The sequence below is a fragment of the Lagenorhynchus albirostris genome, chromosome 14 (genome assembly GCF_949774975.1).
Source record: "Lagenorhynchus albirostris chromosome 14, mLagAlb1.1, whole genome shotgun sequence".
NCBI lineage: Eukaryota > Metazoa > Chordata > Mammalia > Artiodactyla > Delphinidae > Lagenorhynchus > Lagenorhynchus albirostris.
Window position 1 is genome coordinate 39165836 of NC_083108.1, and position 27242 is coordinate 39193077.

A 27242-nucleotide genomic window follows, 5' to 3' on the forward strand; every position below is an offset into this window, starting at 1 on the left:
AATATTCCAGAAAGGGAGTGTGGAAGGAAGGAGAAGGCACCGAATTTTGGAGTAATGTAAGAGACCCAGCTACTGAGGGACTGGGGCAGGAGTGCTAAAGGATGTGGGCCAGCTCTTGGTACCTGGTAGGCTTCGTCCTGTAGCTTCTGTTTCAGGTATTCCTCCATCTTCAGCTCATTCTCCAGCTGCCGGACAGAGTCATCTTCATAGTTCTCATCCTCTGGCCGCACATATGGGTCCCCATCTTCTGTAACCCTGGGAATCAACCACAGTGGGAGTTTCGGAGCAAATCTTAAAGGAAAGTATGAGTGGAATTCCCGTGTTAGCTGTAGTTCTGGGCACACATTTATTTAGTCCTTCAATTCACTTCTTTGCTTCAATTCACTTCAATTCTGTCTCTTCTTTGACAGAATGAAAAAACTTTAAAAAAGCTTTGGAAGTTTGGAGAAATATATGATCAAGGTGTCTCACAGACAATTTTTCTATGGCAATCTGGTGTCCTCTATGTTTTCCTAGGGTTAACAGGAATGAGCTGACCTTTAAATGTCTGTCGTTCTTAAAAAGGGTGGGCTTATCCTTTGAGAGGACATAGTTTTTCCAGTTTGGGGGCTTAAAAAAAATGGAATCCAAGAACACTTTCTATAAGGGAAGTAAGCCCTCTAGTGAAATAATGATTAGGACATTTGTTCATAATTTAACGCTCTTTGTCTTATGCACGTATAGAGGAATCGCGCACGCATCTGCTTTATTCCTGTGGTAGAGTCAAGTCTCTCTCACTGATCAGCTAATCGATGTCAGGAAGACTAATACTCTAACCCATAGCTCTTGATCTTCAAAATTTATACTAGCTCTGAACTTAAGAAATCCGGGCTTCCCTGGTGGCGCAGTGGTTGAGAGTCCGCCTGCCAATGCAGGGGACACGGGCTCGTGCCCCAGTCCGGGAAGATCCCACATGCCGCGGAGCGGCTGGGCCCGTGAGCCGTGGCCGCTGAGCCTGCGCGTCGGGAGCCTGTGCTCCGCAAGGGGAGAGGCCACAACAGTGAGAGGCCCGCGTACCGCAAAAAAAAAAAAAAAAAAAAAAAAAAAAAAAAGAAATCCATTTAAATTGTCCAATTCTACTATGAAATAAATAGATAAGAATGATCTCATTCACTAAATGTGTGACTCTCTCCATCTATTCATCCCAGTATATATAAAGCTCTTCCTGGGACTGAACATAAATTCACAACCTAAATCATATGACTAAAATATTCTCACGCTAAAACACAGTGCATGTTTAGATAGTACAGATATTAAAATATCCCCTAAAATGAAAAGAGTGGTCAAGTAGAAGTTTCTGGGTTGGAACTTAAATGCCAATGTTCATGTTTATTTATATTTGTACGACGTGTCCTCGTTATTTTTAGAGGTTTGGGGTCAGCCTAAATAGGTCTACGAGACCTCTATGAACTTTCCCTTCCCAAGCCCCACAGCCATGTTTGTAGCTGGTCCTGCCACCAGTGTACCAGGGACAGCAGATGGGGTGGCCTTAGTTACAGCTTTGGACCTTAGGATCGGATCAAGAAAATTTTAGGTAACCACCATGTAAATGCTTAATTATAAAAAAAATCAAATGGATTTGTATTTATCAGACTAAACTGATAATTAATTCACCAGTTTGAATAACAAACAAATCATATAATTCTAAATTATAGAGGAAAGTTCAAGAAAGCAAACTGAAACTAAAAGCAGCAGCTTCCTGCTACGTAAAATTATAACTGTTTTGTTTTGATCTTACGCTCTGCCTTTTCACAGCTGGCTTTCAAGCCATGTCTATTTATAATTCCCCATTATTACTGGCCTTTTACTCACTGCTTGGATGGACAGCCAAAACACCAGAAAGGCCTCTGGTTAGTTTCTTCTCTGGGTCTTTAAAACAGGTAGTTTATTTTTGTAGACTCATCTGCAGTTCTTCTCACATTAAGCACCATCACCCTTCTGTAGTTTTTTTTTGAACTATTCATCAATTCTCTTTTCCAGAATTTCGGTGAGCCCCTGCCCACATTTCTCAGAACTCCGCTTACTTCACTTCCTTCATTTTACCCTTTTCCCTCCCAAGCTGGGCTCCACAGGTCTGTCCTAGCTTTTTGCCTTTGTTTCTCAGCTTTGGTTTTCCCTGCCTGACTGCTTTGAGCTGATCCAACGTCACAGAAGTTCTAGTGGCTACGTGAGTGATTCTGCTGGCTCCTGTCAAGCTACAGATGCCTAATTGGGTGAAAAATCTTTGCAAAATGTCTTTTGAAGGTCAGGTTTATACATATCCAATAATTCAAGCGAATTGGACTTCTTTATAATGAGACTTTATACATTTAGTTATTTCAATCACAAGTGCGTATATGATGCTGTTTACACCCACTTTGAACAGAGACCTCTCTAGTATCACCAGGTCCTTTAAGAGCAAATCTATTAAATTCAGAAGATAGGATGATTTATCTCCTGAACTAGTCTATGAGTCCTGGGAGGGTGGGAGAGATTTTTGACACTATTTTGTAACCAATTAGCACAGTGCCTTGGGCAAGCCAGGCTCTCAATAAGTACTGGTTGGTTTTTGTTACTGATACTCTGGAAATTGTTAGGGGGAAAAGTCACAATGACAAATTGAAATGTAGCACCCTTCTACCTCTTCTGGCAGAAAAGGAAACTGAACCATTCCTTTCCAAAATAAAGAAGTAAGCAACCATGTTTTAATTTTCCTATGCTCCCTGCAGAGTGTTCCGTTACTGAGAAAATACCCCCAAGCAGAAAATACTTACATGTCGCCACGCATAGCACTTGGGGTAGCTCCACTGTGAAGGTACCCGGGTTTTCGGGCATGGATTTGCGCTAGAAAAGCCTTTTCAGAGGTTGGTGATGGGACCAGATCTTCAAACTGAGTCCGTGCAAGTTCAGAATCCACGTTACTCTCAGTTTCACTCCCCGCCTCTATTAGGTACAATTGAAGAAGTGAAGAATGACCTAGACTTTTTTATGATCGGTCGGCAAATAAAGGTCTAGGCTTAACATTAACCAACCTATGCTGATTAAAACACTGACCAGTTATTTTACGTAAGTCAAGTATGTGTTCGTTTTTTCTCAAAATGAGAATTGATACTGACATGAATTACCACAAAATCAGTTAGTATACAGTATTGTCTTTTTATCTCAATAATATTATAAGGAATCTTTGTCTTAATAACTGACTTAATTCTTGAAGCCATCTGTTTTTTCCCTCTATAAAAGTCTTTATTGGGCTTCCCTGGTGGCGCAGTGGTTGGGAGTCCGCCTGCCAATGCAGGGGACACGGGTTCGTGCCCCGGTCCGGGAAGATCCCACGTGCCGCGGAGCGGCTGGGCCCGTGAGCCAAGACCGCTGAGCCTGCGCGTCCGGAGCCTGTGCTCCGCAACGGGAGAGGCCACAACGGTGAGGAGGCCCGCGTACCGCAAAAAAAAAAAAAAAAAAAAAAAAATACAATACAATAAAATAAAAATATAAAAAGTCTTTATTAAAACTGTTGTTACTTTTGCTTAATATTACTTTAATTTAGGAAACACAGACCTAAAATACTACATTCACTTAATATTTCAAAAACTTATAAGAGTATAAACTAATAGTCCTTGAAACGCCTACAATGAGAATCACATTTTTAGTCATCATTTGCTAGGGCAGTGAGTACATGCCATTAATCATGATGTATTAACTACTGTCATTTTTATCCTATTTGGTAATCTTAATCTAAAATAATAGCAACACTTTTCATTACTTTAATTCTAATTATAGAGGTTTTAAGAAATTTAAATCCAGATTTTTTTTAACATTAAAGTTTTCTTTCTTATAGTTGTTGTAATCTCAACTATATGACCACAGTCCTTTCAAACAGATATCTTGCTAGGAGGGCTTTAAGGAATAGACGAGATGTATTAGTAACTGATAAGATATTTATTTGCATATTCACGCTGTAAAAGTTTTTAAAACTCTGTGTAGTAGTATTAGGATGAAGAGTGCTGCAATTTTATGCTATTTATTTTCTTCGCAGATCTTTCTTTAGTGATATTGCAAAGGTAAATTTCAGTTTCGCCTCTTTCAAATAGCCATGCATTCCAAATGAACAAGTCTTAATTAGTAAATAAGACATTTGACCCTATAAAATAACTTTAGCATCATGTCACTTTGGGTCATGATATATTTAACAGTGGCTAACTTGGGATTCTGTATTTACAAGTCAATTTTAATATTTATTCTTTTCTGCATTTTTCAAACTTTGTGCATTGAGCATGTATTCATGATCTTCTCATTAGCAAAGTATAAACGGTACTAAAACAATCTAATATCCCAACAAAATATCACATAGACCTTTAAAAAATCTTTTTATACTTGACAATGAGCAGCTCTCTAACAGAAGTTATGGGTCCTTCTGCAATGAGACGACAAATGGGAGGGGACCAGGGACTCACCGGAATTCAACTCTTTCACGAGAGAGGACATGGTGTTAGTGATCGAATCCGCTGCTACTAGTAAGTCATTCCGTAAATTTCTTCTTGAACCTTAAGAAAGAATGATAATGAAAAAAAATCAAAGCTCTCCTTTTCCCCCAATTTCTATGCTGTTTATCATTTCCATTGATATCCTAAAGCAAGAAAACGTCCAAGACTTCTCCTTTTCAGAAGTGCTTTGGTTCATTTCCTGAAAAAAAAACATTGTACTCAGGCCAGTGGCCTTTGATATAAGAAGACACGGCAACGGATGGGGATTCATATACTTTATTGTCCAAATTGGGACAATTTTACAAGTGAAAGGGAAGGTATTAATAACAAGACTGGGTGACCTGGCACAAACTGGGATGATCCCAGGTAAGCCAGCACGTGTGGTCATCCTTCAGAATCACCTCACAGATGAAAAGCCTGGTTTTGCCACGAGAGCTGTGCCTTCCCGGCAGCTGCTACTGTTTCAGCTCTTACCTGGTGGCTGAGCACATCAGATTCTGATCTCCGTCACCATAGCCTCTGTCTCCCATCAGGGCTCCCCGAGCTTCCCCTGTCATTTCAGGTACCCCTTGGGAATGGGAACCCTGTGCACTGTATGTCCCCAGAGTTTGGAAAAGGGGTGAGGATTCTTGCTCCTGCTGCCAAGACGTGGGCAGATGTATGCCTGGTACCCTGAACTGGAACTTACAGCATGTTTCTCTATGGTAGAGGAAGATTATTATGAGGTTTCCATCCCACTAAGGGTTAAAGGGTATTTGTGGGCTGGACTGGGAGTGGGGCAAGGTGGATGTAGAACAGAGGGCCAAATTCATAATATCTTTGGAAAAAAGACTCAAGATTCCAAATATCTGACTTACAGATGAATTTATGCAGGATGAGCTGGGGCTGCTTAGATAGGTCACATTTCATTGTGATTTCTTAGTAAGTAAAACTAAATAAGTAAAATAATAAACACATGTAAATTTAAGAAATCAAAGTAGGTAAAACAATAATTATTACAGGAAACTCAAATTGATTTAGTATACTGTAAATTTCTTTAAGATTTAGGGAAAGGGCAGTTTTCCCTCTAAAAATTAAAAAAAGGAAATTATTTTGCATAACTTAAATTATATTTGTACAACTTTAATCATTTTCTTTTTCAGGAAAAAACGCCCTGTAATAGATCTTCCTTTTTCCCTCAGAACAGAAAGTACATCATGCTCTCCCTTCAAAATGTAAGCTTTTGGGCTTCCCTGGTGGCGCAGTGGTTGGGAGTCCACCTGCCGATGCAGGGGACACAGGTTCGTGTCCCGGTCCGGGAGGATCCCACATGCCACGGAGTGGCTGGGCCCGTGAGCCATGGCCGCTGAGCCTGCGCGTCTGGAACCTGTGCTCCGCAACGGAGGACACAAGGGTGAGAGGCCCGCGTACCGCAAAAAAAAAAAAAAAAAAGTAAGCTTTTATCCCCTATAAACAGTGGATGAGAGCATCTTTTTCCTCAGTCTCTCTGGATATTACTGATGTTAAACAATTTTTTTTGAATCTGCTAGGCAAAAGGTGATTTTGATTAAAATTTGTATTTCTACAACTCTTTGTGAGATTGAACATCTTTATGGGCTATTTGTTCTTCTGTCAGTTCCTATCCTTCACCTATTTTTGTTTTGGGAGTGTCTTTTTCTGACTGAGCTGTGTGTGCTTTAATGTATAACTGAAATTATGAAACTTGATTGCTACATATGCTGGAAATGTTTCCTCAAGTCTATTCTTTTGCCTTTTAACTGTTTATGTTTCTTTTTGTCTTAAAACTAGTAGTCGAATATGTCGCTCTTTTCCTTAGATCTACACGTGAGGACCTGGGAGGATGTCCACCATATACCGCTAATTCAAGGGAGATGCAAATTGCAGACCAAAATGCAATGCATGATCGAATTTGTGTGGAAAAAGAAGAGTATATGTCCATAAAAGCAAACTTAAACATAGATATTTATATATAAGTGAAACGTTGAGAAGGGCCAAGCTGTTAATAGTGTTTACTTCTAGGAATGAGACTGGCAGGCTGAGGGTCGGCAGGAGGATTTCTTTTTTTGTAATTTTCTACAAATTTAAAAAGTGATGACAAAAAAAAGTTTTATAAAGTGTTAAAATATTTCCAAATGAATAAGATCACTTGCTTTGGGACCCCACTCCCACCCCGACACTCCGCAGTACATAAGCAGAAGAGGCAGCGGTGGGAGAATGCTGTTTGTTGCTGTTTGTCATCTCACATCCCTCTTTGCCCTCTTCTATTGACTATGGAGAGCTAGCCTCGCAGCCCCATAACACAGAGGCAATGATTCAACTCTTTAAGCCATCTGGAAAATGACTAAGCATCCTTCTTGATCGCCTCAGTGCTAAAGAGCTGGGATTGTTTACTCTCAATCTTGAGTTTGCTTTCATGTAAAGAGACGAAAGGAGGAAATATCTTTCGGAATTTTAAAACGGATTACATTTATAAGATTTCCTGGAATATTGCTGAAAGGATTTCCCTTCCCTTAATGAGCAAAGGCTCATAAAAAAACGGGGCAGGGCAAGAGAAGCCAAAAGAAGATAAGATGGTGAAGGGAAGAACAGATTAGTGTAGGGAGTTTCTAAAAAGTCTTGCAGGCCCGGCTTTGACACGAACTGTGGAATACACTAGAGCATCCACGGTGAGGCTCTGATAACTCTAGATCATGCAGTCCTTGGCGACTTATTTGCAACAGAAAAGCAGAACACACACACACAAATAAAGCCACTTACTTTGTGCAAACGCCTCCTGTACGTCTCCCCCTACCCCTGTGAGAGAGTCCTGAGGCGTGTGGGTTGGGGTGGAGCAGGCGGAAGCTGACCGGACGGGCATGGGGATGGGCCTGCTGATGGTGTGGCTGGGGGAGGAGCGAGGAGAGCCTGCCCCCTGGGTCTGGAGAGACAATGCAAGTCATTAATTGTTTTCGCAAGAAGATGCCAAATGCCCTTCCCAGTGTCTCAGTCAAATGTTAAAGACAGTGACAATGAAATTCCAAAATAGGTGGAAATCCTAGGTAATTAAGATGGTAATTCTCAACCTGAGTTGCAGGTGCAGATAATTTAGGACCTTACTGTACATGATCTGAAGTTTTGGTTACAAACTGAAAGCTAAGAATATTAGTACTGCATTCATTGTTCTGTAATATAGGAGATGTTTGCCCATGTAATGAAGCTACTGTTAAGCAGTGATAATTACAAGGTATGTTTATGTTCTCCTTGAAGGAAGCTCTATATAGAATAAAAAGACATTAGGAGAAAGTTTTAAATATAAACTCGGAGACTGTTAGGGATGGATGTGGTTTACATTCTTCCTAAACTTTCAACCTGTCTTGTCCTGGCATCATCTGTAGAGGATAATTTATAGTTCCAATCATGTCATGCCATATTGCATATGTTAAGTCTCAAATAAAGAATCAAATGAAGTGTAAATTGTTTAATCCCTGTTTTACAGTAAAAGTTGTCTTTGTCGAATTGCTCTGTGATTCAGGGATTCAAATGGGGAAGAGAAAAAAGAAATACTGGTTTCTAATTTTTGGGTAATGTTTCCTGTAGGAATTGTCCTCTTTGCCTATGAAAAAGCAGTATTCTAGCAGGAAGAACAGTGGGATTTTAAAATGAGTAAAGAAAAAAGGAGAACACAACTTCAAAGCCATTTATCTCATTTCAGCCCTTGGCATGAAATAATTCTGAGGCTGTCAAACCTTGACTTTCGCAGTCTTGGTTCTACAATGAGGTCTCTTGAAAACATTTCCTGTTTTAATAATTAGTTTACAAAGGAAGTAAAGTCAGCACGAATAAGAAAATGTAAGAAGTGCATATACAACAGATTAGGTATTCACATAAATTCCACTCCAGTCCACTGGGTCTGGCCAGGGAGAGTGAGGACTCTTCCACAGCAAGGCCCAGAGATTCATCATCACCCCATTCAAACCCCAGACATGCACCACCAGAGCCGTGCTCTGGAATGTTCGATTTAGGTCTTTGCTGTGGGTTCAGCTACTTGCAGTTAAAACACACAACATCAATCTTGTAAAATGCCATGCTGTTAGCTTTCCAGGGCTCAGCATCACACAGAAAAGTCAAATCTATAAATTGAGGAAAATCCCGAATTAAAAACGAAGCAAAACAGAAAATAACTCGTGTGATGCTCGAGGTGCTGAGGATTCCACTCTCACTCGCAACAGTACCTTGGAGTGGCCTTTCGGGCCCAAGGAAGAGAAGTTTGCCTGCTTGTGATGTTTTGCAGCCCCTTGCCCCAGCCTGCTCCAGGACGGGTCTGGTTTCCCCCAGCAAACTTGGGCAGCTCAATGTCATTACCACGAAACCTCTGCTTCTGAGGTACCTGGGCGTTTCCTTGCTTCCCACACCAATAAGTGACCTCATGTTTGAGTCATGCTTTGCCATGTACACAAGGTTCTCATGTACATCCTCATGGGTTTCTCTCCATGACCCACTGAAGTAGGTCCCATTATGCTAAATGTGCGGTTATGGACCACAATGCTCAGAGAGGTGAAAAGAATTGCCCAGGAGATGGAGCTAGAGTGTCCGAGCTGGGGCCTGAGCCCAGGTGGTCTGCCTGCCCTGGAGTGGGGGGACCTGGATGGGCTATGGCTGGTGACGGATCCTTCAAAGGAGACAGGTGTTGGTTAGGTACCCTGAGATCAAGTGCCTCTCCCTGGCAACCCGTCCTGCACATCCTTTTCAAGACAGGGTCCTCAGCAGAGCTCCTTGCCCTTTCTCATCTGATCTTTTTACCAAGGAACCAGGTGCAGCTGGGAGGAGGGACTGGTGATGATGGGAAGTTGGACAGAGGGGTTGAAGGAAGAAGGCTCCTCTTGGCTACACAGGGTGGCTTACCTTCTCAACCCTGGAAGCCAGATCCTCTTCTGTGATAGGAGATTCACAATAATGATAAAACTCCATTTTTGTATGTAATTTACAGTCTCTAAAGCACATTTACATACCTAGTTTTGTTTTATTCTCCCACTAATCAGTGCTAGGAATGATAGTAGCTTATATCTGAATAGCAATTGTCAGTCTAGAAAGCATTTTAATCCCATCTACTTCACTTAATCCTCTCAACAACCATATGAGGTATTATTACTCTCATTTTTCAGGTTAGCAAGCTAGGATCAGAGGTGATAATTACCCAAGGTCTCTGAGCTAGTGAAGGACAGAGATAAAATGGATCCCCAGACCTTAGGCTACAAGGCCAGGGCTTTCCCAGGCTGCTCCTCAGAACTGTGGGCACTGTGACCAACCATCACATATTTCCATCTATGTTTCATAACATACTTTCACTAACAACCTGAAGACTCAGAAGGCATAGGACACAGACTCAGTAGGGAGTGGTGATGGAGCAGTGGCCTAGGGCTTTCTGCTGGGCCAGGCAGTACCTTCTAGTTACTGGGTCATGGAGAGCAGCGTGAGTGCCCAGGGTGGAGCAAGCAACCTTCAGGCTGCTAATCAGCCAGTACAGAAATACAGGTCCACAGTCTCTTATCTGCAAATGTGAAATCCAATGGGCAACACATGTTGTTTCATAATTAATGTGAGGCTACTTATGTGGTGTCTGCACTGTACTGCATTTCTAAAACCTCAAAGATTCTGAGTTTCAGAGGATCTCTGGACCCAGTGATTTCAGATATGAGGCTGTGGGCCTGCTTTTCAATGTTTGATGGCTGTGCTGGGGCTGTAGTATAGGCCAGCCCTGCTCATACCTGTGCCACCAGGCTCTGCAGCATAGGGTGCTTGTGGGGTTCCCCCCTCCCCTTTGGGTACCGCACCAGCCCCACCTCTTCTTGCTTAACACCTTGTCTCCAAAGGCAACTTTTCCTACACCTTTCTGCCTGTTTCCTGTCTTCAAAACTCCCATCAGTGGTCTTGTGTTAAGAGAAAAATAATGGACTGTGGTTACACGTTAAGGGAAAAACAATTGATGGAGTCTAAATTACACCAATGTGTGAATGGCTAATAGCCACCAACTCCTAAGTGAATCTCCAACTGGTGCAACTTCAAGCAGTCTGATTATATGAAGAATTTAGGTGGAAGATTCTACGCTGAAGTAAAGATTCACTGCATCTTTCCTACAATTTGTAACTCCCCAGTCATGACCAGTCTTTACCCAGACTTGGGGGTAGAACCCTGGCTCCCTAGGTGATCAGGGCCCCATCACCCTTTGTCAGGACACTGGCCAGTTTGATGCATAGTAGACTTATTGCTGGGAACACCATCTCTGTTCTTCCTTTCTGCTGTTCTTGCAGGACCACTAGGGAATGGTAGTTGCCTCTTGGCTTTGGGGTAGATCAGTGAAGATGTCACAGAGTTTCATTTTCACAGGTGTGGCCCCTATGGAATGGTGGCCTCTGGTCTGGTCATGAAGCATGGCTGTCGGCTAACAACTTTAGAAGAGTTAGAATGAATAATCTCTGTGAACATCCTTTCCTGGAAATTATCCGGTGATTAATGGAGCAAAGACTTAAGGGACAATGGTCCATGCAGATCAATATATAGATCTCAAATTCCCGAGAAGAGGGGTGATTTATGGAAGAAGGAAAACATACATCATACTTGGCAAATTTTAAATTGTTCTCTTCCTAGAGAATAAATGAAAAATTCATTTCTACCCTCCATTCTCTGAGTCCACTCAACCTGCTGTTGTATCAATTATTAAAAAGTCTGACAAGATCCATACATTTTCCGATTTTTTTCCAGGAAGTATTTGGGTTTCCACTCAGCACCAGAAAGGAGGGATGCTTCAAGGAAAGTGCCTATTGTCTAACTGTGGAGCCAGCACTGTCTGGAGAAATGGCAGAGCAGATGACCATGAGACAGGAGGAGGCGGTACTATGGACCCTCCCCCACCCAGGTACCCCACCCCCGAAAGTCAGCCTCTCAGGTTTGGGGGAGAATGCAGTGTAGTCAGGCCTGGTTTTACGTAGCAGCCTGTTTAGCAACATTCAACCCTCTTTTCATCCTTTCTTCCAGTACACACTGACTGACTATCATCATAGGGCTTCTTGTGGGGACACAGATGAGATGACTAATTATGATTGGTCAGACAGGAGGCACCATTTGCCCTGGGTCTTATAGCAGAGATTTCCAGGCAGAAAAGAGCAAGTACTGGGGTGGGGGTGGGGGAAGAGCATTCCAGGGCTTGGAGTATCAAGGGCAAGGCGTGGGGATTGTGAGGGGCACTGAAGACACAATGGGAAGCCAGTGGGGTTGATGCAGCAGGTTCTCTGTGGGGAGTGGAGTGGGATGAGGCTGAGAAGGGGTGGAGTCAGGTTTGGGGGCCTCCAGTGTCATAAAAGGGGCTTAGTCTTTATCGTGAAATAAAGCGTCATTTTCTAAGGCTTTTAAGCACAGAAGCAATTTTTACTTTTCTAGAATTAATTAAACAGCTCCTAATTTAAAAGAAGTATGAGAGAGAGAGAGAAAGAGAAAGAGAGACAGAGGCTAGGAAGGTATGCTTTTGAACACAGATGTTAGTCCTAATATTGCAGTTGATTATTTATGATGTGACTGATCCCCACCTGCCCTCATTTTTGATCGCTTCACTACTCCATACAATACCCATAAGAGAGGATGAGCAGGGGAAATAATGGAAGGTGAACCTAAACTGTTAAAATCTGTCATTTCTGGCCTGTTCATGTTCCATAATATATCTGGAAGAAGTAGGAACCTGAATGACTATGATTTCCCGAGTTAATTGGGCCATCCAGTAGTAAATAGAGAAGAGAATGGGAGCAGGAGATGGAATTTGAAATGATGTGTGACTTTCTTCCCTTGACTGAGACGATTAACTAACAAGTTAATGTAAGGAAGAGAAGCGAGTGTGTGTATGTGCGCATGCGTGTAAAATGTGCGTCAAATTAGAAAAGTTTATACCTTCTCCTGTGTATATGTATACATATATACATACATTTATGCTTATATCTGACTTGCATATAGTATTTCACAAAGTGGTTCCACATTTGTTATCTTTTAAAATCTATACAACAACCCTGTGAGCCATGTATTATCGGTATGTTTGAAATAAACTGCTAGGAAGTTAACTGACTTATTCAAGATCTTATAGTTGTAAGTGAGGAACTGGGACCACCATAACTCAGGTCTAGCTCCAGTAGTGTTTCTTAGAAAATTATTATTGAGACCCTACCTTCTGAACTAAAGGATACTTGGTTTTAGACCAGGTCATAGTATTTGGCACTGGAAGGATACCAGAAACTCTGGAATATGCTGTCACTGTTATTATATCCCAGCCGCCTTTGTTATTAAACTTTTTATGAGTGTTCTTTTTATGGTTCCTTCAATAAATCTTACAAATACACAAAGAAGAAAGAGGGTAGGATAATTTCGATTCAAGTTTGTAAAAAAAATTTATTGCTTATGATACCATAATCATCATATTATATTACAGGCACCATTTTAAAAAAAAAATTCATGTTCTCTCCTCAAGGGGAATAAATTCATGCATTACCTCTAACAAGAAACAGCATAAGTAGGAACTATATATACCAGTATAATAAAATACATTGAACCACACAGACTTATGATAAAGCAAGTAGAGGTTATTAAATCAAGCACAATTTGTTGTGTGTGGTGTCTTAAATCTGATTTTACAAAGAGAATGTCGCCAAAGGGGAAAGGCTCATAAATAAAAACAGAATTTAGAAGCAGATGCCAGACTAAAACTTCTAAATTCTCTCCTTAGATCATGTTATACCATGAGAAGTCTATAAATTTGGATGGCATTTGTTTATTTCCTTGTAGAACTGCCTCTGCAGGATTGGGACATATGGGGTTCTGTCTTTAATTTTCACTGAAGGTCAGTATAAGAATCAGCCACACGAAATCTACTGCGTGTGTCTGTTTTATTATTCACTACTTCTATAAAGCTCTGAGTGAAAACTTCATTTTATATTTTATGCCAACAGAAATTTTGGTCCCTTGAGAACTGGCATTTCTGTTCTGATAAAACCACCAATTATGTTTTCCTTTTTTTTTGCCTCACTGCTAGAAAGGTCAGAGTGACACCCTGTCCCTTATGATTAGCACATTTGCATCTTCTTCAGTTTTCGATTTTTCTATTTCCGTTTTATGAAGTCACTGGTTTATGTCTCTAGTTGTAAGCTGCCTTGGGTCCTTTTTGAAGAGAGGCTTGACTATGTAAGCAAAGAAATGAGTAAGACCCGCAAACACTCTCCCCACCCAGACAACGCATTGCTGACATCTGGGTGTTGCCAATAATGGTCCTTAAGTACCTAGGCAGCAGTACCCACTGCTGGCTGACTTTCAAAGATGTGGCAGCTGTTGAGGGCCCAGTGGGGAGGAGCTGGAGGGAAAGAAGGCAGTAATGCTCTTATGGGCGCTGCCATGGTTTGGCTCTATGCATTCATCTGTTTATGAACTTCCTGGTCCACTGAGCCTTTCAAGAATGTGCTGCCTTGGAAATGGTAGAGAGAGGGTCCCCGAGGGAAATGGCTAAAGCAGGGCTGACTGGCTGCAGGATGGTTGCCTACTCTCTCCACTAGGAGAAGGAAGGTTATATGTGAGTCTTATTTCCTTTTTCTATGCACACACTGAGTAAGAGACAGGAAAGAAAAGAGGCTGTTTGCAGAGAAGCACCATGAGATGGCATTTTTCTTTACCATGATCTAAGTGTGTTGTACGTACAACAGCAATACCCCATGTACGCATTTATGGGCAATAATACAGGCAGCAAATGTGTGTCTTTTACCCAGGGGGACTGTCTCTCATTAAAATTTGACTTCAGTTTAGTGAAGTAATTTTTTTCACAAAATACAAATAATGTAATACATTGTCTTTATTGTCTGACATTACAGATTTGTTTTACACTTTCCTTCTTTACAGACCTTGGTAATGAAGGGTAAAAATGTGTCCAGCATTTTGCAAACATTTTTTGTTACACACAAACACGCACAGTGAATAATAGGAAAGAGAATACAGAAGAATGAAAAGGTACGTTGAAATCAGATAGGCTGCGGTTCTAATGGATCCATGGAAATACCATATAACTTTTTGATAAGACCAGTAAGTGGGATATATTGTTATACACAGCTTGGTACATGCACTTGAAATGAAAGCTGCTTTTATTTTGCCATTGTTTTATTATTATTGTATTTTGAGTACGCTGCTCCCTCTGCTGGCTTCTGCAACTGGCTACATGGCCAGACAGGGGGCTTCAGTTCAGGCTACAGTTAGACAGTCAGTCACAAGGCTCCTATTTCCAGGGAAGATGTATGTAACACCTTGTGAACTCCTACAGCAGAAAGGTGCTTGGTGGTACGAGAAAGGCTGAAAGTTACCTATTCTTTGGAGATGACTGTCAACCAGTGGTAGGGATTCTGGTTTGGGAAGTGAACAGTTACGGAGTACAGTCTTTCTCTTATTAGACTGAGCACGTAACGGTGAGCAGTGGGGAGCAGGGCTTAAACATTATGCAATGAAAGGAGATGTAATTGGCTGGTTTTTACAAAAAGAAGTTCCACATCTTTTCAGTAAAATGGAAACTGAACTGAATATTCACAGCATGAGAGGGTGTTGAGGTTAGCTTCTGATGCTGTGGATTCTCCCTAGTGTAATGTTAGTGATTGTGGTGAGTGTCTTTCTGTGAAGAGAAGGGTCTGATCAACAACCCAGAAGAGCATGAGACTGGTTTGAAACTTAGACCCCTGGAGGTCTAAAAAGTTTCCAACAAGTTAAAGCGTGTTCCCTGTTCTAAAAGACATAATAGCTCTTCTTTTGATGTTGACGGTAGTAATAGTTATAAAAAATGCTAAATTTTGTATGTCTCCAATCAAGCACTACATTGAAAAGGAAGCAAATTAGTATAATTTTTTTTTCTCTTTCCAAACTGAAGCATGAACATACATTAGAGGCGAAAGCAATGAGAAAAACGGCAGGACGGCAGGCCCCTCCACTGTTAGTTAAGACCTGCAGTAGGGGACATAACTTACTCCCTGCTTCAATTCTTCTTCCTACAGAAAGATCGAATCAATAATAGTTAGATTACCCAGGGTTCCAATAAGAGCAGGTACACAGTGTGAAGGAATGAAGGTGGGGGAAACCTCAATGGGGCTCTGATGGCAGGTCAAGCCTCTTCTCCTGGTGACTTTAGTTCCAAGTCTATTTGGATATCTGAGACTACAGACCCATCTCTTTCCTCCATGCATCCAACCATCCTTCAACATGATTCCTCTCTCTATCCTGCTGTTGGTACATCCTGATACCATAGACTATGCTTAATTAGGCTACGTTGATGCCAAGATAGCTGGTGGTAAATAGACTCCTATCCCATTGCTACAGTGACAGAAGCTACAGAAGTAGAACCAGGGGGCTGTTTTCAGTTTCCTGTCATTCAGTGAAGGGAAAGATGGGATGGGCCCACTTCATTTGGTAGACTTGGAAAAACAAAAACCAGAAAGAGCTTTTTTATATCATCAAATGAGATAATAGGGCAGAAACAGCAAGAGGTTATTAGTTATCTACTCCTGTCTTAACATAGTACAACAAAAACTGAATTCTGCGCTTTATATGTCTAATACAATGAAAAGTAAATTTTGTTTAGTAAAGATAAAGCATTCCTGACACGGATGGCAGGAAAAGTCGACTAAGGAATATAAAAGAATAAAGAAAACAAAAGAAAAAAGTGTTACACTTACATCAGTGCCTGGGACACAGTAGGTGCCAACAAATATTTGTTAACTATTTAATTTTTTTTAATTAAAAAATAAATAAAGAAAGGAAGGAAGGGAGAGAGAAAGAAAAGTAAGAAAAGGAAAGGGGAGGAAAGGAAAGGAAGGGAAAGAAAGAAAGAAAGAAAACAATACAGAAACAATAAATGATGGGGTGTCAGGAATATGGGAGATCCAGGGACTGAAAGGCAGGACATCTTATCTCACAAGTGAGTTGTCCCAGAGACTTTGCCTATGTCCTTTTATCAGAAGTTTTAGTTCCTGCCTTTGGCATGTCACAGTTCCAGTCCATACTGGTTCATGCTTATTTACATCAGGCAGGATGACAACAGAGCACTGAAACCTCTGCTGGGGCAATCATGGACATGAGGCCATAATTAGTCTACTTTTGGGTTGAAATGCAATTTAGAGCATACTGAAGAAGGGAATAAGATTTATGAAAGAAAGAATGCCACTTCCCAATGAGAATTATTATTATAACGCTCTGCAGAGGACTTCTATAGATCATCTTATTAAATGCTCTACCTGCAGAAAAGTTAAGGAGATATTCCCATTTACAATTTGCATTTGAAACCCAGAGAAGTTATGTGACTTGCTGCTAAAGCCACACAGATTTGACAACATTTACTGAAATTAACAAAGTTACTCCCCTTAATAAAACTATAATCACCAAAATTATTTAATGGCTGTATCTTCATTTTCTGAATTAGATATTAGCTTCTGTTTAGATTAGTCAGAATTTCTGAAGGCTATGAAATGTAAAATATTTCTAAATAAATCCAGTTTTACTACTTCCAAGGACAAAAGGAACTGTAAATGAGCCAACTGGAAATAAGTTGTGCCACGAAGGTCCTCAGTAGTCTGGTTCCAGGAAATGGACAAGAATGAGCCCTATAGTTGACTGCTATCATTTGATGTGCCTAAGAAGAGATACTAAAACTGAGTTTGAAAGCACATTTTGGAGGAACTCACATATAGTAATTGAAAAAACCATTGCACATTATGTGCAGATTTCTTTTATTTTTTTAATTAAAAATTTTTTTTACAAATGCCATAGTTGTAGGTCTAGGAAACATTTATTTGAAACATCTTACCTTTAGTAGCTTCATGAGACCTTCTAACTGGACCATTAGCTCTCTCCGGCTCTCCTGGAGAGCAGACATTCTCTGTTCCAGCTCATCCTTGCGCTGTCTAAGAAAGAAGCAGTTGTCATCAGAAACAGCATTCAATTCACTGAGCTAATCACATTTGCCAGTCTTGTGGACCACTAGAAAAAGGGCATCTCTGGGTCTTTGACATAGGTTACCAGGCAGGGAAATGTCAAATGAATGAACAATTATAGCTTGGGTGTATGTTTATTTGTTAAAAGTCATACTAAAACAGAATTAAACTCTTATTGGATATTTACCCCCATCTACCCTGAATTAACTATTTAATGAAATCTTTTCTGAATGCTTATTACGTCATGGGCCCTGTGCTGTGCCATTGGGTCCCCTTGAGGTAATAAACAAAAACCAAATTGTCACTGAAAAAGGCCAATCCCTCAGATCCTCCAAAACCAAGGACCTTTTTGTAAATCTCACAGAAAACACTGATTACCTTAGTATGTGGAAATCAGATTTAGAAAAGTACATTTTTCATCTCTTCAATTCTTAGTATGCAGTGTGGTGCCTTTCAGAGGAGAAATATTCGTGGTATAGTTTTTATAGTCGATATAAATCTTCTGGCTTCGGTTTGGCTGCATAGAGTGAGGTCAGAAAAAAAGGAGTTCCTACACAATTGTTCTAACAATCTACAAGGTTTGTGTTTGCTTAATTTTGGTTTGTTTTGCAGAACTTCTATCAGCTGTCAGCAAGAATGAAAACAATGAAGGACACGAATATTAATGATTCACATTTCTGAAGTATATTTTCCAAATCTATTTCAAATCTATTATTTCATGACCATTAGTGAAAAAGTAATATATACATTTTTTCCTTGCCCCAAAGGCTCCTGTCTGATTTTGAAATATTGGAAATTATATTTTAAAAAGTGTGTGGATGCTTTAACCACGTATGTGTTAATGTATGACTAAGTATGCCTAATCTCAATGGCACAGACACAATATTAAGTGGAGCTATAGCAGGGACTCTGAAATGAAAAACTGACAATATAAAAATGTCACACTGAGTTAGGTCAATGACTCATCCAATTAAAAGATATTTTGTGGGAGGACAGGTTATGGATATAAAGGAGACATTTTTAATTTGCTTTCATGTAGGCCTTCTCTGTAATGAATTATGAATTTAAAACTTATAAACACATCATTCTTTTTGAAAATATTTATACTTTTGGCTTTTATTGCCATTTAAAGCTTATTCCAGAGCAATCCTTCCTTTGATTTTCTTTACAATTGCCTCTTTTCTGAATCCCGAGGACAAGGCACATCATAATTTTATAGACTTTAATTCTATCTTATTTTAGTCTTTGGTCTTCCTGGTCTGTAGCGTTCTAATTTTGAAAGTCTTGCCCAATTCGAAAATATTCTTCAATGACAAACCCATTAGCTGGTTTTTCTTTGACCTTGTCTGCACATGGTGTTCCAACTACATCCTCAGAAGGGCTTGGCAGAAGAGTAGATAATGTTTCTGATTTATTTCCAGTTCTCTTCTAGATACTGTTCTATAAATTTTGGCCTTTTGATCATAAGAGCACTTTGAGAAGAAGGTTGAAGCAAACTTCTAATATTATAGGTAAGAAATATTAAGAGAAGCATCCAAAAACTATCAGAAAAAGTTAGCTTATAGTAATCTATAATTAACCAACATTGAAAAAACCTTACTTGTACATTTATCTTACAGTAGTACTCTTTCAAAACATGACATTTACTCTTTCATGCATTTGATTGAATTACATTTTTAAAAATCATTTAATAATGATAATAATAATTTTTAAAAAATCATTTAATAATGTCTTCTCTATAAGTGTTTATACCAGTGGTTACCAAATGTGGGTAGCACATCTGTGGTGTAGCCTCCACTGTTCCAAGGAAAAATGAGAAAACAAGGACTAAGTAGTGATTTTATTTTCATTGAGCTAAAAATATTCACGTCTGAACGAATGCCTTTTATTCTGTCAGATTATTTCTAGCTTTGTGTGTGCGTTAAAACCTACTTTCTTTAGGACAGTGTTGGAACAATAGGCAAAATTTTAATATGAACTGTATATTAGACAATAATAAATAACAATATTAACTTTCCTGAATTTGATGATGATACCATGGTTATACAAGAGAATGTCTTCTTTTTTCTTAGAAAATATATACATAAGTATTTAGGGGTAAAGTGTTATAATGTCTGCAATTTACTCTCAAATGGCTCATCAAAAATGCATATGTAATTTACATATATAAGCATATATAGGGAGATGCAGAAGGGTGTGGCAAAATGTTTGCAACCTCTAGGTGAAGCGTAGAAGGAAATTCATTGTGATATTCTTACAACACTTCTTACATTTTTTTTCAAAATAAAAAGTTGAAAAATATACTGTCATTTATGAAACTTGCAATAACAGATGATGGTAGTTTAAAAATGTCATTATATGGTAAAACAAAAAGTACTCAACTTTATGTTGTTTCCCCAAAATAATAAAAAAATTAAGCTGGTCTAATGAAATTCAAGTCTGGAAACCACAGACGTGCATCAGAGATTATGATTCCATTTTTAATTGGTAAAAACAAAAAAACGTCTCTTTATATTAATAAGTTTTCTCGAAGGATAATTTTATATACTTTGAAAAGAATGCCACGTGTATAATATGATGCTTATTTTTTAGGCAAGGGATAGATATGAAAATTTATACTTGTTTTTCTTAAGATTTGTAGTGTCAAGTTGCTTCTGCAGTTTTCATTAATGTTTTCTTCATTATAGAACATGGTATTGTCTTTGCAAACATAGTTCTTTAGCTGTCTTTTAATGGTTCTGTAGTGGGAAGCCTCACTAGATCACCTTGCAAAATTTCCCTCAGATACTCCATCCAATATGGGAAGGAAAGACCTAGGGAACCACATGGAATGTTCCAGCCCTTTCTCTGCTTCATCTGTGCCTCTTGATTGCCTGTATTCTTGAAATTATGAGTAAAGCTCAATACTAGAGTAAGATCATGTGAATCTGACTTGACAATCTAATCCACTGTGTTAACCTGATACGTAACTCATCCTCTAATGGCTTCCTATTGTAGGATTGATAGCAATATCCTCAAGATGAATGAACTAAATGAACAATAAAATGGAGGATGATAAATGTAATAGCAGTGAAGATGGACCGGAGGCTGGGAATTAGGAAAGTGTTTATTATAATAGTACAGGCAGGAGATAATTAAGACCCAAGGAACAGAGGTAGAATATACCTGTGATGCTCATTGTGCAGGATCCTGGGCAAGTTATTTAACTTCTGTGAATCTCAGTTTCTTTATCTATAAAAAGACTATAATAGTAATGTCCAGCTCCCAGGATTTTGTTTTTTACAGCTACTGTATGGAACAGTGTATGTAGAGCTTAGTGCATAGAAAGTGTCAGATTAGCACGCAGAAATGTCTATCCTATAATCCTATTCAGTTGCCAGATCTCGGTTGCAAACCTGGCTTTCCACTTTCTTGTGGCTAAAGTAAAAAGGGAAATATGATCATTTAGAAAGGTCATGATGCCCTTAAGATAAAAATAAACTATGCGTTCATGAAAAGCAAAGCTCTGATCTTGCTGCCCCCATTCCCCTACTAAATACATTTCTCCTGTTGGCTTCTCAGTAAGAGGCCCAGAAAGGATGTAACAGGTGGAGAAGACCTCTGTCAAAGCTACAATAAGGAGTCCCTTTGGCGGCTTCACATGGTCGCCCCTCAATGGGAACTCAAGGCCAAAGTAACTGGCGAGAAGTCATTGTTTTGGAACTCTTTGAAAGTCTGAAATGACTAAAAGATAAAACACCCACAGCAGGTTTTCTTAACCTGGGATGTCAGGGTATCTTTGAAATCCCCAAATTGTTAAAAAGTGCTTAGCACAGTATAAATGGTTCATAAGCATCTAAAGAAATATACGTCAAGGGAGTGTACTTCTTCTTCCAGGCAGAAGAAATGTGGAGAATATGGAAGCAGGCAAGTTAATCAGCTAGGATTTAGGTGTCTCAAGCCTCAAGCCTTATGTGTGGGCCACCAGCTGACAGTGAGGGCCGAAAGTCTAGAAGTTCCCCACAGAACCAGACTCCTTAGTGTAGCTTTGAGCTAGGCTGGGGTCATGGGAATGCCCACGAGTCAGGGCCAGAGGATGGTTAAAATTATTCGTCTGTTCCAAGATAGCAACATCAAAGAGGGAAGAAATATCAGTTGGAAAAGTCATCATCAGTGAACCAGGCACATAAAGATGCCTTCCCAGATGGTATCATCCTAATGGAACCAACTACTTTGGGAAGCAAATGCTAACTGGGGGGAACCAGTGAAAATGCTTATGAAAATTCCTAGTCACCACCCTTCCACTAGAGAATGGGATGGCCAGTGAAGAGGTATAAAGAACATTCCAGGCAGAGACAGGGTGCCCTGAGGTGTAGATGAATGACTATTCTATTTCTAAGTTGGTTTATTCCGTTATATTTCTGTGTACACTAGACTTAACTTTCTTGTAAGTCTCGAGGGCCTACATGATCCTATTTGGCAAAAGATGCTTTCAAGCAGTGACTTTACTTTCATATGCCTTTGAGGAGGAGAATGTAGAACATCCCTTTTTCCTTCTTTTCATTTTCATCCCTTCTGGGTGATGGTAGTAGAATGTGCAAGAATTTCTAATACATCTCTGTGAAAGTAGGACCAGAAATCCCATACGTTGAAAAGGAAGAATTTCTGTTTCTTCCATTAAATTATTTTGTTCTTCCAAAGTATGACGTGATCTCTTCACATCAAGCAGCCCCCACGAGATGCAAGTTCTGTAGGTCTCCTTTCCATAACTCAGGCCTTTGGTGGGTTTGCCCCTCTAGCCAGGTGCACAAACCTGGGGAGACTGGATCCCAGCTGTGAGGCAGGGCCTGCCCCCTGGCCAGATGTGCTGAGTGCCCAGATGTTAATATGGCCAAAGGGCAGGGTTAGAGTGGAACCCCCGGAAACATCCATGACTACAATCAATAGGGACTTGATAAAATCCAAATATAGCCATAGAGAATCTGCTTAATTTAGTCTCTTTGTATGGAGGAAGTAAGTGGCACTCTAACTCTGACAAGAGTTTCTGAGAAGAGGCATCTGTACTTATTATAAAAATTATGCCTCAGAGTTAGATTTACCTGAAATATACTTGGCATCCAAATTGAAAGATGGAAAGAATGTTATACTTGCTAACTTCAAGTGCCTTGTGAAATATCCATATGACATTTTCATGAGGGAATGTCTTTGAGTTTATGTTTGTGTTGTTTATTACACAGACAGGTTTGGGTAAGTGCCGTATTCAAGGTATGGTGGTTAAGTCTGATTGGAGCCCATGGTGTGACTCCCCTTTTGCACGTGGTCACAGTCCTCATCCACGTCTTACTACTCTCTACCGGCCTGACCCTGAGAAGTGCCCTGAAATTCAGGGCTTGAACCAAATGACCTTCTTAGGTCCTTCCCAACTCAAATATTTCATGATGACAGACTAGGTAACACCAGGCCTTTAAATTCATTTGTAGAACAAGAAGGTATGAAAATCTGTATGCAAAGCTATTAGGGACCAAGATTTAGAGATAATTTATGGGTCACAGGTAAATTTTTAAATTTAAAAAACTGTGATGATTCTTTAGTTGTTTACATGTTTGTTTTGTTGATCACTTTTATCATAAACCTATTGTTGATAGCGCAAATAACTAAAGAGAGTTGAGTTCAAATTTTTTCCAGTAAGACAGATATAGAGAACAAACAAGTGGTTACCAATGGGGAAAGGGAAGGGAGGAGTGGCAATATAGGGGTAGGACATTAACAGGTACAAACTATTATGTATAAAATAAGCTATAAGGATATAGTGTACAACACAGAATACAGCCAAGATTTTATAAAAACTATAAATGAGGTATAACGTTTAAAAATTGGGGCATCACTATGTTGTATACCTGTAACTTATATAATACTATACATCAACTATACTTTAATTAAATAAAGAGAGTGTACTATAAAAAATTCTATTTTCCGGTGAAACATTTTGTTTTGGATCTAAAGAACACTGTTTCCTTTTCTCTGTGTCAAAGAAAAAAATAAATAAATAAACAGCCTCTTTCCCAAACCTGCAAATTCCAGCAATTAGATGTGTGCTATTAAAAAAAAACCAAACAGATGTTAGCAGCTATGGTGGCTGAGGACCGTTTTCTGGTGGACACTGTTAGACTTTATTGATGATCTCAGACACCTGTATTTCCTGAGACGCCTTGGGCTCCTTTTCTTACCTGAGGAGGCGGAGCTCTGCCAGCAGAGTGGGGTTTTGCTGCGCCTTCTCTGGAGTGGGCTGAGAAGCTTGTTCATGCTCTAGCCGCAGCCTCTGGATCTCCTGTAAGATTTCTCTTGGGAGAGAGGAGGAAGGTAAGAAACCCAGGTCAGTTAACTTCCAGGATGTCCAGGATCTAACATCTGAGTAGATCAGGGCCACCAGAACAAAGAAAGAAGGGGTCATCCTATGTGTTGGAGCAGAACCAACCCTCATTACCTGACTGTGTTTACGAGGTGTTGGCTGTAGCTAGTTGGGTTAGGGAACCATTGACCGAAACCTCCCGCCTTGGCCAGGTACGATGATAACTGATGACTGCTTGCCTGAGTTGTCTCACAACAGGAGGTTCCGATAAGGAACATGGTGCTCCCACTAAAAACTAACCAGGAGAATTTGGGAGGGGCCAAGACAGGGAGGAGACGACCAATCTCCCAGAATCCTTCGTGGTGGAATCCATCTTGGATGAGAGATGCGTGCGCCACCAAGAAGGACCCTGAGTCAGACCAAATATGGGCCAAGCAAGATGATTGGCCAGAGACAACCCGGAAACTAACCCCGTTACCATAAAACCTGAGACCGCGAGCCACGTGGCAGAGCAGATCTCCTGCGTTCCCTTACCCTGCTGCTCTGACCCTGGGTGCCCGTTCATTCCCAATAAACTCTTTGCTTTGTCAATATGTGTCTCCTTGGACAATTCATTTCTGAGTGTTAGACAAGAGCCCACTCTCCGGCCCTGGAACATTGTTGCCCCTTCCTGCAACAGTTGGGTGCTCTGGGTGAGGGGATACTGCCTTCATCTCCAGTACATCCAAACTAGGAAGACTCTGCAATATGTCATTGGAGCCTTCAAGCTGAGTGTTCTCCCCAGGACCTACCACTCTCTCTAGTCAGTAATATAATGCTGTGGTAATGTGTTCAACTTTGCAAAGTGCACTGCTTAAGAGACAAAAATGAATCTTCCACTTATTTATGATCTCAGTCTGACACCATAAAGTACCTGCAGCTACCAAGTAAGAGATGCTTGGAAAAAATAAGGATAAATGGTGCTCATTTTGCAAAACTAAATAACCCCGTTCTCTCACCAGGAATGAAATTCTTCTCACTGAATTTATCTGAGAAGCCCCCAGGTAGGCAAAATTCTTTCTCTTTTCTTTAATATTTTCAGCCTTAACAATGTATCTGAATAAGGGTAGCCTTGTGAAGGAAAGTGCTTTTAAAAGGATTCACTGTAGTTGAGTCTGTGACATAAGAGTGCTATTGGTGTGACCCCTATCAGGGGTGAGACATGTCAGTCTATTATTGATGTTGGGGCCGGGGCTGCCCTGCATTGAGGTAAACATTAGGCCAGCCATAAGGGATGGGTGACCGATGTAAGACAAATTATCCCTAAGTGAGTTAGAAGCTATTAAGCAAGGTTAGAAGTCACAGGTTCTTGGGGGAGGGGTCAGTCTCCCATCCAGCAAAACGCAGAAGAGCCCATAAGATAGAAGGAAGCACCAAGAATGGAAGGTGAACTTGGTGAGCAAGGGGGATGGGTGGCTTTCCATCTGAGAGGCTGATTTACAACCTCCTGCTTCACAAACAGGCCAGAATCAAGAAGCTAATTACCAGTGAGTCACTACACCTCTCATGGGTATGGTGGGAGCTTGGACCATAATTCAGTGGTTTTCAACTTGTTTTTTTGTCCCCCTTGGTGTTCTATAGTGGAAAATTTTCTTTAAAAGAAATCTTCCATGGAAACCCAACATGTCACACAGTTAAGAAGGAACTTTTCTGGTTAAAGAAAGGGAGGTGCCCTGTGCTACTAGCTCTTTTTCCTCTTCATACACCCCTACAGGGCCCCTGAACTCCCAGAGAGCCCAGCCTGAACATCAGTGAACTGAGATTTCCAAGATCTTGAGGGCTAACATCCTGACATCCTGTGACTTCCACTAGTTCTCCTTGTTGGTTCTCAGGACAGAACCATGACACAGCCATTTAGCCCAAGGAAGAAAAAGAGAGAAGCAGCTCTGATCAGATGAGAATAAAGGTAAGATAGGTAAGGAGCATGAGGTGCTTAGACTACACCCAGGGACTGTGCTGTCTTCTTTAGTCTTATTTAATCCTCATAACAGTTCTATTGTATATAGACTAGTATAGTATAGTTCTATTGGTACTGCAATTATCTGTTTTATGAATGAGGGAATCAAGCACATACCAGTTAAAAGTCTTGCCCAATTTCAATAAGTAGGTGGTAGCAGTCATTTGAACTCAGGCAGGTTTGCCCCAAAGCCCATATGTGTTCGACTCCTTCAGTCTTTGGTACTTGCTTGGACAGGTCTAGCCTAGGCAGGCTGTGACTTCCACAATGTAATCTGAAGAGTCCAGCTACTCCTAATACTAACTCTAACTGGCTCCTCTAAGGAGGCTCTAAGAAAGCATTATCTTCTAAAGATCATTTCTGAAATGTCTAAATGACTACGTAGGGTAGTCATGGAGTCAGGTGAGGAATTCTATCCTTCCTTGAAGCCCAGAGATCTGATTATTGGGTTAACTGTCACTTTGGAGACCATGGGATCCCTGGGTGAATTTCCGTGGTGCAGGAACTGTGACCTGGATAAGCTTCTGGGATGTGGTTCTGGGGCCTTTGGAAGGCATGAGGCCGTTGGCTTAGAGAGATGAGTTCAGGAGGGACTAGATGCTCTTCAGGCACGGGGTGGGGAAAGAACTCAGGGAAAGGATGAAGCTCTCTTTCTGCCATCTCTTCTCATTTCCATTCCTTTATTCCCTCTCATCCTAAAAACATGTATTCAGAGATTGCAATCCCAAAATGCCCTAGAAGCAAGCAGTAAGAGTGGTAGCATGGTACAGCCAGCACATTCATGGGGTTTCTTGCTGATTCTGGAATCCCACATGGAGGTAGATATCCCTGGGGTATTTCCTTAAAGGAAGTCCCCATTTCCCCTCAAGTGTGCTATCCCCATGCTGAGTGGAAGCAGAGAATCGGAAGGGAAAACAAAGTGCTTTGGAGAGATGGGAGAGTAGATTAAAATTGCAACCAAGATATTTGTGGGATTGTAAATTTTCACTTTAGTCTTGTTTTCTTTCTAAGAATATGAAAATGTGCCAAGTGAGTTTGTACCTTCCTTTTAATTTTTTTTTTACTATAGAATTTTAAAGAATAGCATGACCAGGCTTCCCTGGTGGCGCAGTGGTTGAGAGTCAGCCTGCCGATGCAGGGGACACGGGTTCGTGCCCTGGTCCGGGAGGGTCCCACATGCTGCAGAGTGGCTGGGCCCCTGAGCCATGGCTGCTGAGCCTGCGCGTCCGGAGCCTGTGCTCCGCAACAGGAGAGACCGCAACAGTGAGAGGCCCGGGTACCGCAAAAAAAAAAAAAAAAAAAAAAAAGAATAGCATGACTATTTATCCCAAAAATTTCAGGTCAAACTCTACAGGTATGCAACAATGATCAAAACCTCCTCCTTTACCGGTCTGATCTCAGAAGGGACATCAGTGTTTAAAGATGAGATTAAGTATTAAGACAGCTTGGTGTTG

At 40.6% G+C, this 27242-nt stretch overlaps 1 protein-coding gene and 1 long non-coding RNA gene across 22 annotated transcripts in view; one reads left to right on the top strand and one right to left on the bottom strand.

The window, feature by feature from the left end:
- DTNA (dystrobrevin alpha) overlaps positions 1-27242 on the bottom strand; it is a 396589-nt gene that overhangs the window by 11274 nt on the left and 358073 nt on the right. For 9 of the 21 annotated variants that reach the window (XM_060121878.1, XM_060121873.1, XM_060121872.1 and 6 more), the window contains 7 exons: positions 23671-23784; positions 17338-17434; positions 15506-15526; positions 7257-7416; positions 4470-4559; positions 2793-2961; positions 123-291 (listed from right to left, as the gene is read on the bottom strand). In XM_060121878.1, coding sequence (XP_059977861.1) covers positions 123-291; positions 2793-2961; positions 4470-4559; positions 7257-7416; positions 15506-15526; positions 17338-17434; positions 23671-23784 — 820 coding nt within the window. Of the gene's footprint in view, positions 1-122; positions 292-2792; positions 2962-4469; positions 4560-7256; positions 7417-14334; positions 15527-17337; positions 17435-23670; positions 23785-27242 lie in introns of those variants that run through there. The other 12 variants (XM_060121881.1, XM_060121886.1, XM_060121885.1 and 9 more) reach the window with 4 other exon arrangements.
- LOC132504454 (uncharacterized) lies at positions 4448-6609 on the top strand. Its single transcript, XR_009534890.1, has 3 exons — positions 4448-4529; positions 5681-5892; positions 6316-6609. It is a non-coding gene; the product is annotated as an uncharacterized LOC132504454 (long non-coding RNA).